General features: G+C 42.5%; 1 protein-coding gene across 1 annotated transcript in view; it reads right to left on the reverse strand.

The window, feature by feature from the left end:
* Positions 1-975: 975 nt before the first annotated feature.
* Positions 976-20,324, reverse strand: part of RNF41 (ring finger protein 41) — a 109,470-nt gene continuing 90,121 nt past the window's right edge. Inside the window, exons 3-6 of the mRNA XM_073565152.1 lie at positions 17,815-18,086; positions 10,686-10,821; positions 9,073-9,176; positions 976-7,254 (exon numbers count right to left, since the gene is read on the reverse strand). Coding sequence (XP_073421253.1) covers positions 6,903-7,254; positions 9,073-9,176; positions 10,686-10,821; positions 17,815-18,086 — 864 coding nt within the window. The 3' untranslated portion in view covers positions 976-6,902. The remainder of the gene's footprint in view (positions 7,255-9,072; positions 9,177-10,685; positions 10,822-17,814; positions 18,087-20,324) is intronic.

Genomic DNA, 20,324 nt, shown 5'->3' on the forward strand with positions numbered 1-20,324 from the left:
GGGCTACTTGGCTTGAATGGATTTTCAAAGCTCTAGTGAGTATTGTGATCTAATGCTGGAGGCAAATCTCCCTGAGGTTAATTAACTGAAAACATCAGGCTGAGTGGTGGACATGGTCAGGTGGGTACTCCTTCCTTTACCCCGTTTTTTTTTTTTTTGCCTCTCTTGGCTCCGTTACTTATTTCCCCCCCCACTCTCTTTTTTAGCTTCAACTGCTCTCCTTCCTCTGCCTTTTCTTTCCTATACTGTTTGTTAAAAGTTAAAAAATGAAAGACCCTCCAAATTGACCTCTACTACCAGGTCCCCAGATGTAAAGGACTCGTGGACGATTGTCTTGGTCGGGAGTCAAGTTGTATTGCTTGTATTCATCTACTTGTCTGGTTTCAATTATGTTAACCTGGATTTTGTTGTGAGTCTTTAAATAATAAAAAAAAAAAAAAAAAAAAAAAATATTGCGAAATGGTCGCCAAATTTCTGATTTTTTCACAAATAAACGCAAAAATTATTGCCCTAAATTTACCACCAACATGAAGCCCAATGTGTCACAAAAAAACCCAAAAAATCTCAATCGCTAGGATCCGTTGAAGCATTCCTGAGTTATTACCTCATAAAAGGGACAAGGGTCAGAATTGAAAGGCAAAAAAAAATGGCCAGGTCAAAATAGGCTGTGTCGTGAAGGGGTTAAAAAAAAAAATACACAAACTGCTTTAGCATCTCCAAAGACCCCAATCGCTTAAAAGAAACATATGTATTCGAGTTTTTCTACTAAGAAGACCCGCAATACTTCACAATAAGTCACTGGAAAGGCAGATGACCTATCATTTTCATCGCTTTATTTTTTTTTGGGGCAAAAAAACAAACAAACGAAACACCCATTCCAGGTTTAAAAATATAGAGATTAAAGACATTCCTGATGAGTCTTCTGCTTGAATTTTTTTTTTTACTTTAGACAAAAAAACACCAAACAAATGTAGATAGTTTTTATAAAAAGTTTATTCATACTTGTCTCAAAAAAATATGCACTTTCATTTTAAAGTATATTTTAAATAGTATGTGAGATGCATGAAGACTGAGAACAAAATGACCTAAGCAAATATTTCTAGAGCTTTTTTTTCCTCCACAAATGAACCTAAATTCAAAATGCCACACTGCGATACATACAGGAAAGTCAAAGCCATACGAAGATTGCACAATTTACACAGGTACACAACAATGAATTCCGGTCGAAGCTCAAGGGAGTGTTCACATCTCTGGGTCAGATAGCTGAAAGCCAATGAAATTCAGAGACAAAATCCTACAGGATAATAGAGAGAAACAGACACTACACAGAAAACATACAAGCTCACACTTCCATGTGTATTTTATCGCTTACTAAGGCCTTTCACATTTCAGTTTTTTGCCATCAGTCGCAATCAGTCAAATTTTGAAAAAAACGGATCCGGCCAGTGATGCCGCCGAATCCATTTTTTTCTCTTAGACTTGTATTAGCGATGGATTACGACTGATGGCCGCACGTTTCATCCGTCGTTCGCCGGATCCGTCGGAAATTGTCAGTTGGATGGAGACAGACATAGGAACGTTTGTCTCTGTCATTAAGTCGGACAGCGACGGATCCGGTGTAGTCCGTCGTTTGCTAGAATGGAAGCCTATGGGCGCCGGATCCGTCCGACGGATTCCGTTTTTTTTTTTGTTTTTTTTAATTGGGCATGCTCCAATATCCACAGCCCCAAATGTATATAAACCTGCCAGGTTCACAATCTGCGACGGATCCGTCAAGCCAACTGATTGTGACGTCAAGAAACTGAAGTGTGAAAGTAGCCTAAGCAATTTGTGAATATGAAAGCAAGCTCTGATCAAGTCAACAAGTATTCCCCAACTGTTAACCTTGTAAGAAATTGGGCTATGTTCTTACTATAGATTTTATAAGTGATACATGCCTTCATAATACTAATCCTTCAAAATATTATTAATATATGTATAGATTGTACACTGAATGACAGCAACCAAACCTGGGTGTAGCTACAAGGGGGCTATGCCCCAGGTGCAGGGTGAGCACCAAGCTAATGAAGGCAAGCCAACTTTCAGCAAGTGATTGTTTTGCAGGATGCAATGTCAGAGTATTCTTTATTACTCTGCAACAGAATATTAGTTCATCAGTCAGTTCACTTTAGGCTGGGGTCACACTTGCGAGAAACTCGCACCTCAATACCCGGGACCAGACTGTGTGGCTGTATGTATTTCTATGCAGATGAGCACTCCGGTGCAGAGTGCTGGGTATTAAGTAAGAGACTCGTGCGAGTTTGTCACAAGTCTGACACTGGCTTTACACTTGTACTTTGTAAGTTGGAACAGTGATGGGGCAGAGGAAAAGTCAATCCCCTCCAGATTTGATGAGCAACAATCATATAAAATGGTCAACAGATCCAAATAAAAATTTGGGTCCTAAAATGCATACCAGCATAGTTTTAGGGCCACCATGTTCTGGAGGATGTTTAACTACAAAAAAACAAACAAAAAAAAAAAAAAAAAAAATAGAAAACCAAAATTTAGACATAACCCAAAAGTAAATTTACATTTTAAAACATCAGTGTTAGAATTAAAGGTGTTCAATGATGTAATGGGGTAATAAGGCTCAAAAGAGAAACACATGGCACAGACTGCAGGATCTACACAAGTCCATGCATTCAGGGTTATAAAGGGTGATTTTAGGGTGGGCTTTATTAAGGAAAACCAGAAAAAGGAGCTGAACCAGGGGTAAAAAAAAAAAAAAAAAAAGTCACCTGTTTAAACACCCTATTGCTCCAGTGGTTCCAGCTAATCTTTGCCTACTCCACTGTATAAATGACATCATGTATATTCAGATTCACGTGACGGCTACAGGCAATCACTGGCCACAGCAATCTTGCACTACCCGAGACCACATCTAGGCAAGTAACTGGCGGAAACTCACGTGGCATAGAATTGCTGCAAAAAAGTAAACAAGGAACGATGGGAACCACTTGTCATTTGTCCTTTCATCCTACTCCCTGCTCTTCAAGTGGTTGGAAAAACACCACTCCCAATTTTATTTTTTGAGCCACAGCCAGAAGCGGATCCCGAAGGAAAGAGAAACCTGATTTTAGGTTTCCCATTACTTTTAAATCCAAAATTAATTTTTTTTAAACCCTGCATTAAAATGAAGATAAAAAAACAAGATTGCTGCAGAATAGTTTTAGCCTCTCTGCAAGAGAAGTCATATTCTAAAGTGAATAGATTTTGCACTGGCTGAAGTAATACATTGCCCAGTTCTCAACTACAAAGTGTAAGCCACGCTATACAACATGCTAATATCTACTTGGCGGAGTTGTGGCAGAAAACCACAGCAGGTCTAAATAGTCACTGCATTGTAACAGCCTTTTAATGCAGCATTTTGGAGTTCATATATTATATCGTTAGTACGTTACTCATTAACAGGGAGAAATTTATAGATGTGATCAGCAAGTAACCCAATATCTATGATTTCTGTACAAGTCTCTGTATATTTAGATTATAGAACACTGCATGTAGCCAATCTTTTAGATAGTGGTATTTTCCAGTAATTACCTAATCTTATTATGTGAGCATCATACCCAGAATTTTTTCTAAGCTCCCGGAAAAGAAACTGAAAAAGGAAATACACATCCAAGGAGATTAAAAATGCCATCTCCAGAAGGCATGTAATATCTGTATGTAAATGAGGGATTATCCTTCTGAAGTAATAGCTCATGTACCAAAGCTCTGCTGTATGCCATGGGCACGTCAAATAAATGTACCTTGGCACGAAATACACATACTAACGAAGTCTTCAAAAAGGCAGATCGTGAAAACTGACAGGACTCATTTCCATCATGGTTCAATCTACAGTGAATTGGAGAACAAAAATGCACAAAATGTACAATATTTTACGTATAAGAAAAATAAAACCTAATATAACAAAAGAAAGCAAAAATACAATAACCACAAAACATTTAAAGTGACACTGAAAATACATACAAAGCTTTTTAAAGACCACTGAGAAATAAATGAAAAAAAAAAAAAAAATACGGTTGAGGCGCACTGGAGTCAGAAATGTTTAATTCAAGTTTTGCTCCATACGAGAAGAGACGAGCAGAAATGCAGCTGGGTTCGGCTACAATATATAAAAATAATCATTAAAAAAAAAAAAAAAGTTTGTTTTTGTTATTTTTTTATTGTTATTTACATACCTTTATGAATGGTTAGTCAGTCAACACTTCCTTTTTTGGCGATTAAAGAAGCACTTCCACGAAAGGAGGGGGGGAGGGAAGGTTTTCCAGACTTAAATCGATTACCTTTCCTTAAGGCGCAGTCAGACAGCCGTATAAATAAGACAGATCGAAATGCAATGCCGGACTGGCCAGCATATCTCCAGACCGGAGCGTAATAACTTTACATATTTTTATGCAGCTGTCACACTCGGGTTGCGCAATTCACTGGCCATTTTAAAGCCCCCGTTACACATAGTGATATCACTAGCAATATCGCTGTAACGTCACCAATTTTGTGACGCAGGAGCGTTATTGCTAGCGATATCGCTATGTCTGAAACTCACCTCCAACCGGCTCCCCCGCTGCTCATCGCTGGTGGCGCGAGAACGTCCTGGACCATTTCTCGTCAGGCGCTTCCTGCTGTGGAGATGAGCGACGCATGGACGCGGGCGGGAGGACGTCAGGATGGCCGCGTCTGACAGGTAAGTAGCGACCGCCGACCCCTGCTATGTCGCTGGTGAGATCTGCCTGTGTGGCAGCTCACTAGCGACCACTTAGCGATGCACCAGCGATCCTGACCGCGTCATATCGTTGTCGGGATCGCTGGTGCATCGCTAAGTGTAACGGTACCTTTAGCATTGCAATCCAATCTTTGTCAGATTTATACAGCCATTAGACTGCGCCCATAGGAAGGGTCATCAATAACAAGGTGGAGGGGGATGATCTGGCAGTAGCCAAATGCAAATAGTAAATGGATTGGAACAGATGATTGGTGGGGGTGCCGAGTGTTGACCAGTCCTAAGGATAGGTCATCAATAGATGGATCGTGCACACATCAATATGATAAACTTAGGGGAGAGGGGTTTCCAGGCTTAATTGACCACAATCTGGTATTTTTTTCACCTAAGGCCATGTTCACACGTTCAGTATTTGGTCAATATTTTACATCAGTATTTCCAAGCCAAAACCAGGAGTGGGTGATAGAAACATGTGCACCACGTCTGCATTTATATTTTTCTTCTGATTAAGCCAAAATCAGGAGTGGACCAATCAAAGGAAAAGTATAATAGAAACGTCACCACTTCTGCATTTATCACCCACTCCTGGTTTTGGCTTACAAATACTGATGTAAAATACTGACCAAAATACTGAATGTGTGAAGGCGGCCCAACGGTTTGAAAGGTTTCCATTTGTAAAGGACATCAGCATCCTGTGTGTAAAAATATCAAAATATCAAACTAAGAATTACCCTTAAAGCCCCTTCCATGCTCCTCTGCAGATTCTCGTAGTCCAATTGGACTTGTCAGCATCCTGACTACATGGCGCGAGTACTGCACCCAATCACAGTAATTACAACAATTTTCACAAACATCCTTAAAAATATCACTAGAGTGCTTCTTTGAATAGTTCCAAGTTTAAAAAAAACAACAAAAAAAAAACCCTATATGGTCAATAGGTAAACCATATGGTTCCTGATTAGTGGATGTGTGCGGAATCAACATAGGACAAAAAAGTAGATTTATAGAACACTGTAGATAATGAAAGGCTAGTTCAGTTATGTCCGTATTGGCTGAGGTTATGCAAGGTTATCCCCTAACTTTATACCTGTTGAGTATGGGGAAACTGCTGCATATCAGAGTCAAACTACAACAATTCTACAACAAAGGAAATCAAAATTGGGGAAGAAAAAAAAAAAAAAAAAAAAAAAAGCTATGCTCAAAACATATAACATATGTAAGAAAGTTATACACAAGCCCAACAAAAGAAAAAATAAACAAAGTGTCATGCCATTTATTTTTGTGCTCCATGTTCCCTTTTGTTAAGAGGTTGGGAGTGAAACCCAAAACACACGCCACCACACATTTTCACAAAAGCACCTGGAATTTATAGCCACTGCTTTTTCCATTCATTCAAGATAAAGAAAAGCTGCAGTGTGGTACCCTTATTTGTTCACATCTATGGATGGAAATGACATGAGACAGAATGAGTGTCAGGATTGCTATGGAACAGCTGCATTGTCTGCTGCATATTGCTGCTAATTTATTGTGGCAAAACCAAAATAATGTGAACATCTGAAGATGGTGCCAATGACGGAGGGTTTAAAAAAATATCTACTTTTTTTATTCTAGCCTACTTGCACAAAATTCTCCTGCAAAATCCAAGTCCACAGTGGTTTGCACAAGTCAAAAGTTCAAGTCATAGCATATCTTGTTCCAGATACCAGTGATTTAAGAGTATGCCTCTGCACCTCATTGACAATGCCCGGAACTCCATTAAAAATGCCTCTGCTCCTTCATACATTGCTACTGTTTCTTCTGCACTTCGGCATATTGTTGATGTTTGCTTTACGCATCATGGGCCATTTTCTTTTCAGCAAACATTAAGCAGAAATAAGGAAATGAATATGGATTGCTTGAAGTTGTAACAAGTTGACGTCATAGTGCACTGTGAAGGACAACAAATCAGATGATGCGCCCTTAGAGTGTCTTCAAAAATCAGCAGAAAGTCCTTACTCCACACTCGTTGGCATCAGTAGCAAGAGTGGGGTCCAGAGACTTTATATGTTAAGAGATTAGCTTGGGATACAAGACCCTGCCTTCTGAAAAGGACGGCACATGTGGAGCAGCACAAGGAGTGCATATATTCATCGGTGTGCAATTAAATTTCTTCAACCCCGTGAGCAAATATCATCACCAAACCTGGCTCTAAAACCATGTCCTCTCCCATGTGTTGGTTCTCACAGGCCATCACCACCACAGCCTGCTTTCCTGGGATTCGTTTTGCCACATAGTTCTCATAATATCGCCGATTCATTTGCCTCGTCTCAAGAGTAGCCAAACCTTGAGGCCAGTTGCGTTCATGGGCATTCTCTATCAGCTCATTTACTATGGACGCTGGGCAGCCACTTTCCACTAAAGAACGCTTGATGACAGCTTGCAACACCGCATCTGGCGTGGAGATCATGCCTCCCCAGCGAGTCACACGTGCCGGCTGTAAGGAGTTCACCCACCTTGAAAAGGAAAAAAAAAATAAATCAAATCGCTGGAATTTCAAACAAATCTATGCAGCAAATTACTGACTTATTGCCAAGCGGAAGATGCAATTCCTAACAGCCTAGTTATATTTTGTCAGTCTACATTACAGAAACCTCTTTGTAATATGGAGAAACCGCTCTCCAGAATGTTGGCATATCACTAGGATATATCCCACTGTGAAATTCCATAGAAACCTAGGATTTCCGTAAGTGGCACTCGCAGCCACCCCAACAGTCTGGTGACCTGTATCCAATCCCATAAACGTAAATGGGGCTGCAGTTTAGCTCCTTTCCCAGTGCCTGGCTGGGCAAGGAGAAAACAGCCAATGCCTCCTCGATATATGACATAGCGTTACACCATATGTCTGGTCCCTGACTGATGCGGGCTCACAATCCGAACCTGCATCTTTCCCAGCAGATGGCTGAATTATTCAGTCATCATCTGCTTCTAAGAACTGTAGGTGGAGCAGAAAAGCACCCACAGCTGTTAACTTGTTAAATGCCACTGTCATTCTACGAGCCCATGACGTGTTCATGGGGCAGCCTGGGGTCTGCTGAAAACCTCCGTGCTTGTCATTACTGTTCTCCTGTGATAGTCATTGTTTATCTGGCATTCATAGGAGACCCTGATAGCAGAGCTGTGTACAGTAGTACAGTATGAGTGATCAGCTGGTCACAGGTTCAAGCTCCTTAAGGGGGCTAATAAATACAGTACAAGGTTGGGAAATTTTTTTTTTCAAAAACACCCCTTTGGCCTTATTAAAAATAAAGCAATAAAACTCAATCAACTTAAATCAACAATCAATTATTACAAATGGGTAAACAGTAACAAGAAAGAAAACTAAAATAAATTAAAAAACACCCAGAATTACGTTTATTTTTTGCCTATTGCAATAGAAGGTGATCAAAACATTGCATCTACTCCAAAATGGCACCACTGAAAGAGTCAGCTGAGGGTGCATTAGATAAGCCCTCACACAGCCTCAAATCATGTAAAGTTTAAACGTTATAGGTATTGGAAAACGGCGAGACAAGCAAAAAAAAAAAAAAAAAAAAATTTTAAATAATTATGAAAAAACAAAACCAACAAATGTTTGTCACTGGTATAGTAGTTATGCTGACCTGGAGAATCATTGCCAGGTCAGTTTGAATTACACTTTTTTGCAATACCAAGGAACTTGGAATTTTGTCACGTTCCAGCGCATCATATGATAAAATGAACAGTGCCAATCAAAAGTAAAATTCATCCCGCAATATAGAAGCCCTCATGCGTATGTCAACAAAAAAAAAAAAAAAAAAAAAAAAAAAAAGTTGTGGCACTTGGAAGACTGGAAACAATGGAAATTGGCTGCGGCGTGAAGGGGTTAAGAGAGCTTTTACTTAGTGCCAAGAAAATAGGATTGTCTGTGGTGGAGATGAGAAAGGTCTAGGAATGGCTGGTGGAAACACGCAAATGAGGGTCACCACGTAACCCATATAAAATCTTCACTTATTTTGTAAATTTTATAAAATTAAATTCATAAAACAAATCCAATCTTTTACCCCAGGAAAACTTTTCAAAAGGTTACACCTAATGGGGTAGCCATAATGCCACACAATGGCTTTGTGTATGGGTGGTTAAGCATTTCATACGTCTAGCCAGCTTAGATACACTTACTGCGGTGCAGACTAGAATTGGTTTACATTCTCTAGAGGTAAAGTCATCGGCCTTGTTGTTTTCAGGAATCCCTGATAACATTGCTTACATATAGGAGCTAAAACACAAAAACCGTTAAATAGAAAGATGTTACGTACTCGAGAATTTCATTATACTCTATAGTTTCCTCTAAGTTCTGTAGGTTTGGGTTGGCACTGCGGATCGCTCTCATGTACGCCTTTAAGAGTTGAATGTCCCGTTTCTAAAACAAATGAAAGGATAAGTCAGGTTACACTCCCGAAGCATCAGTTCTTTAGCTATGGATCCACTGGTCGTTAGGGCAGCATTTTTTTATTGCGGTGTTTACTACCCAACATTAAACTGCATTCAGTTTTGTTAGTTTTACTTACTTTCCAATACAATTTTAAAGTGCTATATTGAACACAGTCTGTTCTGTCATGAAGGTATAGATCAGGATATTGTAGTTTTGTGGATTTAAACTGAAAAAACAATCCATATAAATGCACCAATGCAGCGTTTTTTTGTCTATTACATCGGTGGAGTGGTGCTTCTAATCTAAATTACTTAACCGCTGCCATCTTCACTTTCTATTACCGCCACTCCCCTCAGTCTCCTGCGGTTTGTGATCTGCTGGATCGCTTCACTATTTGATGTAGAGACCCGGAGGTACCTAATCAATGTAAAGCCCCCGTTACACACTGCGATATCGCTAGCAATATCGCTGTAAAGTCACCGATTTTGTGACGTTACAGCGATATTGCTAGCGATATCGCTGCATGTGATACTTGCCTCCGACCGGCTCCCCCGCTGGTTATCGCTGATCGCGCGAGAAGCTGCTGGACCATTCCTCGTCGGCCGCTTCCTGCTGTGATGACGAGCGACGCGTGGAGCCGGGTGGGAGGACGCAGGATCGCCGCGTCTGACAGGTAAGTAGCGACCCCCGACACCAGCGATGTCGCTGGTGAGATCTGCCTGAGTGGCAGCTCACTAGCGACCACCTAGCGATTCACCAGCGATCCTGACCGCGTCATATCGCTGGTCGGGATCGCTGGTGAGTCGCTAGGTGTAACGGTACCCCAAGTCTATCAGGGCTCTGTTCTGGCTCTCAGAGCTCTTGTAGAGCAACTTCCGACTTCCAGCCAGTCAAAAGTTGTGGTCACAAGATGGCGAGGTGGGAACGGAACAGCGCTGAATAAAGGTGAAACCGGCGGTAGGTGAGTTAAGTAGGGGCAGGGACCTTACGTTAGAAGCACCACTTCAGTGCTGGGAAGAGAAAAAAAAAAAGCTTAAAAGCTTGAGTGGTGATTTGACTTGCATTATATTTAAATAGGCAATTAATGTACGCTGTGTGATAACCTACCCACAAGCTGGGCAATAAGCATCCAGACACTGCACATCTACAATAAGTGGCATTTCAATAGAGCGGAGGTCAGACTGCTCACACCTATGGAGTTACTGCAGATAACCAAGGGATGAATTCACCAATACAGGCATGCTAAAGGTCAGTCTTACGAAGGAGCGTGATTGAGTAAGATGCACCAAGTTCATTATGAGGCACACGCCACTTATCCCCTTTCTGAACTTCCTTATATATTTGATGTAACACGGCAATGCAGTAGCCAGACACCAGGGGCAGCAGCGGATGGACGCATCATGCACAAGGCAGGCAGCTTTGTACTGGGTAAAGAATTGGATTCCTGGACCCTGAATATTATCAGGGTGAGTGGGGGATTTAGTCTTTATACTGTACCTGTTCAGATAGTTGGTGCTTATTCTCAGCTGCAGATTTTTCTAGCTCCCCTATACGAGTTTGCTGCTGCTGTACTACAGAGCGGAGATGTTTTATGCAGTTATGATTTGGTAATTCATCTTTGGGCATTTCCAGACTAAGAAAAGAAAAAAAAAAAAAAAAAAAAAAAAAAAAAAAAACACATGCACATTACTAAATTGTCAAACAATAATGGTTCAATTAATTGTATATTTCACAAACAGCAATTCCTGAGGCAGAAAAAGTAAATGACAAATGATCCAAACTCTGCTATATGGAGGCTGAGCCTGCTCCGATGCAGCGTACACTACTGTTGTAAGGGTCTGCTGTTAGTGTCCATAGGTGTCGTGTAAGTGTCTGACATTAAAAAAAAAATTCCCCAGGAGACTGTGGTATATGCTGTATACAGAAACAGAGGAAGTGGCTGCCCTTCAAAAAGAACTGAAGGTCCCAATCAAATAGGATTTCCGGGATGGAGGACCACTTTGTACAAGTGATCTAAACCACCACAAGAGCAGCTTCCGTAATGGATACAGCCAATTCTGTAAGACGTCAGTCCCCCTCATGCCAATGTATCAACACGGCTCCTTTAGGGCCAGTCATGTAGTGATTTATGTCCTCCAGATTCAGAGAAGCCATTTGTAGAATTCACTCACTAATAGGAGGGGAATTCAAGTACCTGTAGGCTCAGGAAGCCATAACAAGCATTTCTGAAGGGTTCATGGAGAGGAGAATAAAGTAGACTGAGCGCTATATGTAAGGGAAGCAGATATCCTCAGAGTAATATGTGGCGGAGTTGACACCATTTACTTGATGTCCCTACGTTTGTCTCATATCTAACCACAGGCAATAATGAAAATTGCACTTGTATATTTGACCTTATTAAAGAGTCCCATACAAAGCTGGCATTACACAGCTGATCTGCATCACTGGTGAAAAATCCTGACATCTGAGATTACATACAGGCTTCACCTGTACACTAGGAATGCTGCCATTCACCATTAGTATCTGAAGAAACCCAATGACCACATTACATCCAGGTTATTCCAGCTCTAGTGTTGCTAGAATCAGTGCACAATCATTACAGCCATGCAATCACCTGTGCGACAGCATTGACATCTCTGTATGGCTATGGACACCATTTGTTCAGTATTTCTCAGCATTTGTAAGCTAAGGCTTCTTTCACATTTCCATTTTTTGGCGTCCGCCAAAGTGTGAAAAAACGGATCCGTTTTGCCACAAACGGATGCTACCAGATCCTTTTTTTTGTACGGATCCGCTAAAGTTCTCTGGGAAAAAACGGATCCGCCAAAAAAAAAAAAAAAAAAAAAAAAAAAGGAAAAAAAAAGGCAGATCCATTTTTTTTTTTTTTTTTTAAATGGCGGATTTTGACGTACGTCAAAAAACAGAAGTGTGATACACCTCTAAACCAAGGTGAGGAACAAGCATAGGAAAAGGCATAATAGAAACAAGTGCACCAATTCTGCATGTTTGACCCTCTCCGGGTTTTGGCTTACAAATACTGACGTGAATTATTGACAAAATACTGATAGTGTGGCCAGAGCCTATATAGAAGGCTCCAGAGTCACATTTTTAATTTGTCATCATTACTTTGAGAAAGACAATTTAAAACTCCTGCATTCTAGAGTATTTTATTTTTTTTTTTTAAACTATGACAGCTTTATAGAAAAAAAATAAAAACCTGCCATTGCTTTTATGGAAATACTAATATGTGCACATTTAGGGTATGTTCCCATGGTCAGTGAACGCTGCGGGTTGGACGCTGTGTACATCTGCTGGGTCCAGATGTTACAGCATAGTGGATGGGGTTTCATGTCCACCCTGCGTGCTCTGACACCGATTTTTTGAGGAGACAGACATGTGGCGGGTCTTGCCAGACCGCAGCACGTCTTTATCTTGTGGAGACACGAGTCTCTGCAAGATAAATTTCGCCCATCCAATGTATTGGACGCGGTGATTCCACATGGTTCAAATAACACATGCAGAATCACCTGCATACAAAAGGGGGCAGCACTTTGAACGCAGTGGACATGTGCTGTGTCCAAAGCGCTGCCGTATCCTGACCGTGTGCACATACCCTTACTATACAAGAGACTTTTACTTTACTCATTTGCATTCCTCAGGCACAACAGATCATGCAGCCAGCCCCTTCATATACAGCACTGGTCACACGCTGCTGGGACCAGCACCAATATTGTGCGACCGGGGTACAGTTTGTGGCTTGCACATATAAGAATGAACCAAAAGATAACTTAGACAATACAAGCTTGTACAATGTACAGGCCTTCATAAAAAGGCGAGTGACCAAGAACAACAATGGGTGCTGCTGGGATTTCTAGCGACACAAAAGGAGCCCTCTGCAATAATAAAAAGGAGTCTGCGCTGTTAGAATCCAAGGTCTCCAAATTCAAGTGGTTAGCCTGGGTCAGATGTCCGTACTTTCCATTAGTATTTCTAAGCCACATCTGGAGTGAAAAGTAACAGAATGACGAGGAAAAAGCTAATATATTAAATACCTTCTTCTCCATGGTGTTCACTGTGGAAAATGAAATCCCTATATTAAGGGTCACCAATCTAACCCAAGAAGAGGTGCAAAACCGGCTAAATAAGATTAAAATGGATAAGTCTCCTTGCCTGGATGGCATACACCCACGAGAACTAAGATAACTTAAGCCCCCCGTCACACACAGCGATCTCGCTAGCGAGATCGCTGCAGAGTCACAAGTTTTGTGACACAACAGCGATCACAAGCGAGGTCGCTGTGTGAGACACTGACCAGCGACCGGCCCCCCTGCCGAGTAATGCTGATCGTCTAGGACATTTTTTTGATCGCTGGTCTCCTGCTGGCCAGCACACATCGCTGCGTGTGGCAGGAGGGAGACGAGCAATCTGGTAACCAAGGTAAACATCGGATGTTTACCTTGGTTACCAGCTCCCTGCACCAGCGCGCTGGTATGTAACGTACACTGCGAGTAACTAAGCAACGTGCGTCGCTTGTTACCCGCGTGTCGCTGTCCTGATAGCTGGTGAAGCTCTCTGTTTGGCAGCTCACCAGCGATCCCGACAAGGTCATTTCGTTGTCGGGATCGCTGGTGAGTCGCTATGTGTGACGGGGCCCTAAGTAATAGACAAGCCATTATTTAGGTTTAGGGACTCTATAGCGACGGGGTCTGTTCCACAGGACAGGTGCATTGAAAATGTGGTACCAATATTCAAAAAGGGCTCTTAAAGTGAACCTGGAAATTATAGGCCAGTAAGTCTAACCTCTATTGTTGGTAAAATATGTGAAGGGTTTCTGAGGGATGTTATTCTGGATTATCTCAATGAGAACAACTGTGTAACTCCATATCAGCATGGGTTTATGAGGAATCGCTCCTGTCAAACCAATCTAATCAGTTTTTATGAAGAGGTAAGCTATAGACTGGACCAAGGTGAGTCATTGGAAGTGGTATATCTTGATTTTTCCAAGGCGTTTGATACCGTGCCACACAAGAGGTTGGTACACAAAATGAGAATGCTGGGTCTGGGGGAAAATGTGTGTAAATGGGTAAGTAACTGACTTAGTGATAGAAAGCAGAGGGTGGTTATAAATGGTATATTCTCTAACTGGGTCACTGTGACCAGTGGGGTACCGCAGGGGTCGGTGTTGGGACCTCTTCTCTTCAACATATTTATTAATGATCTGGTAGAAGGTTTACACAGTAAAATATCGATATTTGCAGATGATACAAAACTATGTAAAGCAGTCAATACAAGAGATGATAGTATTCTGCTACAGATGGATCTGGATAAGTTGGAAACTTGGGCCGAAAGGTGGCAGATGTGGTTTAACAATGATAAATATAAGGTTATACACATGGGAAGATGGAATCCATATCACCATTACACACTGAACGGGAAACCACTGGGTAAATCTGACATGGAGAAGGACTTGGGGATCCTAGTTAATGATAAACTTACCTGGAGCAGCCAGTGCCAGGCAGCAGCTGCCAAGGCAAACAGGATCATGGGTTGCATTAAAAGAGGTCTGGATACACATGATGAATGCATTATACTGTCTCTGTACAAATCCCTGGTTAGACCGCACATGGAGTACTGTGTACAGTTTTGGGCACCGGTGCTCAGGAAGGATATAATGGGACTAGAGAGAGTACAAAGGAGGGCAACAAAATTAATAAAGGGGATGGGGGAACTACAATACCCAGAGAGATTAGCAAAATTAGGATTATTTAGTCTAGAAGAAAAAAAAAAAAAAAAAAAAAAAAAAAAAGATTGAAGGGCGATCTAATAACCATGTGTAAGTATATAAGGTGACAATACAAATTTCTCTCAGAGGATCTGTTTATACCAAGGAAGGTGACGTCACAAGGGGGCATTCTCTGCATCCTGAGGAAAGAAGGTTTTTCCACCAACATACAGTAGAAGAGGATTCTTTACTGTTAGGCAAGGAATTCCAGATTCTCACTGCCCTGAGGAGGTGGTGATGGCGGCGAACTCAGTCGAGGGATTCAAGAGAGGCCTCGATGACTTCCTGGAACGTAATATCGTATCTTACAGTTATTAGGTTCTTTAGAAGGACACAGACCTGGGGATTTATTCGGACGGAATATAGGCTGAACTGGATGGACAAATGTCTTTTTGGCCTTGCCAACAATGGAATGGAAATACTAACGCTTTGGCATTTACCTACTCCTGATTGTGGCTCAATGGTTTGAGGATACGCAGACAAGTGCCATATTGTGTCAATTAAAATGGTATTTCCCTTTAAGACCAATTCCTTGTAAGATTAGGCAGGTTAAGCAGGAGTGCACATGCAGAGTGAATCTACCGAAACTGTTACGTTTATAAGTACATAGATTACTTCTTTTGCATTCCTTACTGGCTTAATATCTGTATGGGCTTGTTCAGGTGATTTGCAAATAGGAAAGTGTCCTTTTAGCAATGGGCATATCTCTCTCTCTATATATATTCGTCTTATCATGTCTGTCTGTAACAGAAATACCGCGTCGCTGATTGGTCCCGGCCGGCCGGGACCAATCAGCGACGCAGGATTTCCATGACAGGTACTGTATGATAATGGGTATGGCGCCGGAGATCGCGATCTCCAGCGCCATACTTACCTCACCGGGAGGAGCGTTGCCGCGGCGCTTCTCTTCCTACGGTGACCAGGGGAGGAGGCTGGGGGAGGAGTGTGGCACTGACGCCAGAGTACGCGCATGCGCATAGCGCTATCCGGTGCCATTTTCCTGAAGACGCATTTGCAATGTGTCTTCAGGAAAATGGCGCCGGACAGAGCGGTGTGGGCATGCGCGTACTCCGGCGCCAGTGCCACACTCCTCCCCCAGCCTCCGGCAGAATGGGACAGTGCTGGACCACAGGAAAGATGGGCATGTATAAATTTTTTTTTTGTATATGTGCAGTTTCCTAGGGGTGAGGGGGGGACCATGCACACCATGAAAGGGGGGGCGAAGGGGACCATGCATACCACGAAAGGGGGGGGCGAGGGGGGTCCATGCATACCAGCAAAGGGGGGGGGGTGAGAGGACCATGCATACCAGGATTGGGGGTGCATTATTGAATTATTAAATCTTCATAAAAGAAACTACATACATATTCTAGAATACCCGATGCGTTAGAATTGAGCCACCATCTAGTGGTACTATAATCAGGTATAGAAAAAAAACTGTCCAAATACAAGAGGAGTTGAGCAAAGCACTAAGCAGGGATTTTTATGAGCAACCAGGAGAACTGGGAATACAGCGGAGTTGTAATTGGGAGCGGGCAAAACACAAGAATATAAAAAAATAAAACAGATCTCTTATTGCCTCATTAATACATCCATCCATGACTATGCAATTAACAATAACCAAATCTGACACGAATCGGTTCTCTGATGACTAAGGCCTAGTTTCGTACCAAGAGCTTAGACTAATAAGTTCCACAACAGGATGTGATAAAATATATATTTTTCTATAACTTATGATCTTGTATGAGATTATTGTATAAACGTGCCCATGATATGTACTGTAATGGCTGTGTCTAAGCATACTCCAGCTTCTGGCCAGGGGATGGAAACTAAGTATACAGATAGGACAGCACAGGATCATAGATAATTTTATTTTTAAAAACACATCCAATTGTGTAACTAATTTTTATTCCAAAAACTATGGATTTAAAAGTAATTAGCTTGTAAAACACCCTTTTCAATGAATTTGGTGCATGCCTCATGAGACAAGTTACTCCAGTTAAGGACTAGAGCAACATTTCTTGAGGTAAGAATCGCTGGCACAATTGAGGAATTTGATGGGTAGGCATAGCTGTGCCCCACACCAGCTCCTCCCATTTTTGCAGAGCTGCTTGAATCTGGTGTTAAAACATTACGAGTTGCTAAAATTTGGGGGAGACATCATGCTGAACAATAATTGTGACTTTCCAAAGTGTTTTAGAAGGGAAGATCAGCGTGCACTCGGTCAAAGTTACGAGGTGCTGGTGGAACAAGGTGTGGACCCTATGGTAAAAGGAGTACGAAATTCACCGCACACTTATTCCAGATATGCAGGGTTTCATTTCAAGTGCAAACATGCAAATAAAGAAAGCAATGGTGATGGAGGTTGGTGACAGATTTGACATTTCGATTCTTCTTGAGTATTTGTCACGATTACCGCTTTTCTAAAACAGTGCATGCCTATACTGAGGAAATTGTCTCTACAACTAGTGCCGTTGTATTGTATGATAGTGGAGGAGAGCAACGGAGGTGCTCCAGAGCCAAAACCCTCTTGCATCTGGCCGGGGCCTACCTGGTGAGGACACATTATGCCCAGTGGGCAAACAAGCCAGGACATGGAGGCTAGTATGAGTGTTCAGATGAGGGAAGCAGCATACGTTGGATGCATGTAGAGTACTTATATTTGTATACCATGTCATCATTAGGAGTGCCCAAATCATTTTCTACAAGAAAATCTCATAATTTGAATCCAGGGTTTTGTGGATTAAAGCTTCTTGGGCGCATTCCCCTAGGAGCACATTTGCCATCGGTTATAAGGATGAAAGTATTAATAGGTACATTAATTTGTAACCAACATGGACTCACCCGCATCCCTGCTCACACGTCACTGGTCGCTTTGGATTATGTTCACAGTCGTTAAGGTGAGACATGAGGTTGTCCAGTCGCACAATTGTGGTACAGCCAAAAACCGCGTTGTCACATGTGATCTGGAGCTTCGAGAGCATATTCCGCATGATGCGGGGGACCGGCCGGAGATGTGCTACTGTAACCACACTGCGATCCACGGGACAGGTCTGCTGCTGGGAGAACCACTGTGTGATGCAGGCATTGCAAAAGGCATGCTCACAATGAGGAGCCTGGGAGGAACAAGAAATCGGGATGAATACTAATGCATTTGCCATTAATACCCTAGACTAGGCAGTAAATATAGCCAAACATTACAGGAAAGGTGCAACAAATTACCCCCACCCTACATTTTTGTTGCCATGCACAGATGGCTGAAACATACAACAATGCCAGGTAGCCAAGACCAGGTGATAACCTTAAAGGGAATCTGTCACCTCTTTTTTGAGATATATAATGATATTCAATTGTGTGTCACATAAGGATTCTCTTAGTACTTTTGCTTCCCCCTGACCCCGCACCTTTCATGCATAAATACCTTTTTTATATCGGTTCAGATGTATGTAAACTGCCGCTGTCCGGTCCGCTGGGTGGGACTTATTCACCTGCTCCCCCCCTCCCCGTCTTGCTCTACGCATTTCTTCTTGGGATTTAGGTATGGTTTAGTGAATCCTGCTTTGAGCAGGGGTTGGACCAGATGGCCCAGGAGGTCCCTTCCAACTCTACGATTCTAGAATTCTAAAGTACACGTTTGCTTTTGGTGGTAATGGTTGCATTATATTGTGTCGTAAATTACCAACTACGTACACATTGGAATACACACATTTTTCTTTAATTTTTTGTCCATTTTGCCAACAAATCTAAAAAGGCAGTGACTATTTAGATGATGCAAGCATGCCAAAACATTTAACCAGTTCCCGACCTGTGACACAGCGTATGCGTCATGAAAGTCGGTGCCAATCCGACCCATGACGCATACCCTGTGTCATGAATTCAAAGCCCCCCTGCGGGTCGGGTGACCGGGGTCACTGAAAGGTCACCTGACCCACAGATACAGGGGGCGTCGCTTCGCCCCCACGTGGCTACGATCGCTCTGATTGGCTGTTAAAAGTGAAACAGCCAATCAGAGCGATAGTAATATTTCATCAATGAAAATTGATGAAATATTACAATCCAGCCATGGCCGATGCTGCTGTAGCATCGGACATGGCTGGAGACACCGATTCGACCCCCCCCCCCCCCCCCCCCCACCGGCGATCGCCCCCCCGCCACTGAATGATAGCGGCGATCTGCCGCCGCTGTCATCATCTGCCCCCCCTGCCATTCCCTCCGCGCCCTGCCAGCATCCGATAACCCCCTCACCCACTCTCACCGCCCCCGGCACCTTCTAAGTCCCCCCGTCGCTCCCGGTGTCCGGCGGGTCCGGTTCATGGGCGCCGCCATCTTAGAAAATGGCGGGCGCATGCGCAGTGCGCCCGCCCGAATCTGCCGACTGCAGATTCCATTATTTCATTTTGATCACTCTCACAGTGATCAAAATGAAATAAAAAGTAAATGAACCCCCCCGATTATTTAGAATTGGGGTTAGAATTGGGGTTAGAGTTGGGGTTAGAATTGGGGTTAGAATTGGGGTTAGAATTGAGGGGTTTCCACTGTTTAGGCACATCAGGGGGTCTCCAAACGCGATATGACACCATTGATTCCAGCCAATTTTGCATTCAAAAAGTCAAACGGTGCTCCCTCCATTTCGAGCCCCGACGTGTGCCCAAACAGTGGTTTACCCCAACATATGGGGTATCAGCATACTCAGGAAAAATTGCACAACAACTTTTGGGGACTCATTTCTCCTGTTACCCTTGGAAAAAAAAATTGGGGGCTAAAAAATTATTTTTGAGGAAAAAAATTTTTTCTTTTCACGGTTCTGCGTTATAAACTTCTGTGAAGCACTTGGGGGTTCAAAGTGCACATCACACATCTAGATACGTTCCTTGGGTGGTCTAGTTTCCAAAATGGGGTCACTTGTGGGGGGTTTCCACTGTTTAGGCACATCAGAGGCTCTGCAAACGTAACATGATGCCCGCAGACCATTCGATCAAGTCGGTATTTCAAAACGTCACTACTTCCCTTCCGAGCCCCGACGTGTGCCCAAACAGTGGTTCTTCCCCACATATGGGGTATCAGCGTACTCAGGACAAACTGGACAACAACTTTTGGGGTCCAATTTCTCCTGTTACCCTTGTGAAAAAAAAAAATTGCGTGCTAAAAATCATTTTTTTTTTAGGGAAAAAAATGATTTTTTATTTTCACGGCTCTGCGTTATAAACTTCTGTGAAGCACTTGGGGGTTCAAGGTGCACATCTCACATCTAGATAAATTCCATGGGGGGTCTAGTTTCCAAAATGGGGTCACTTGTGGGGGGTTTCTACTGTTTAGGCACACAGGGGCTCAGCAAATGTAACATGATGCCCGCA

The sequence above is a fragment of the Dendrobates tinctorius genome, unplaced genomic scaffold (assembly GCF_039654945.1).
Source record: "Dendrobates tinctorius isolate UK_male_01 unplaced genomic scaffold, ASM3965494v1 ptg000561l, whole genome shotgun sequence".
Taxonomy (NCBI): Eukaryota; Metazoa; Chordata; class Amphibia; order Anura; family Dendrobatidae; genus Dendrobates; species Dendrobates tinctorius.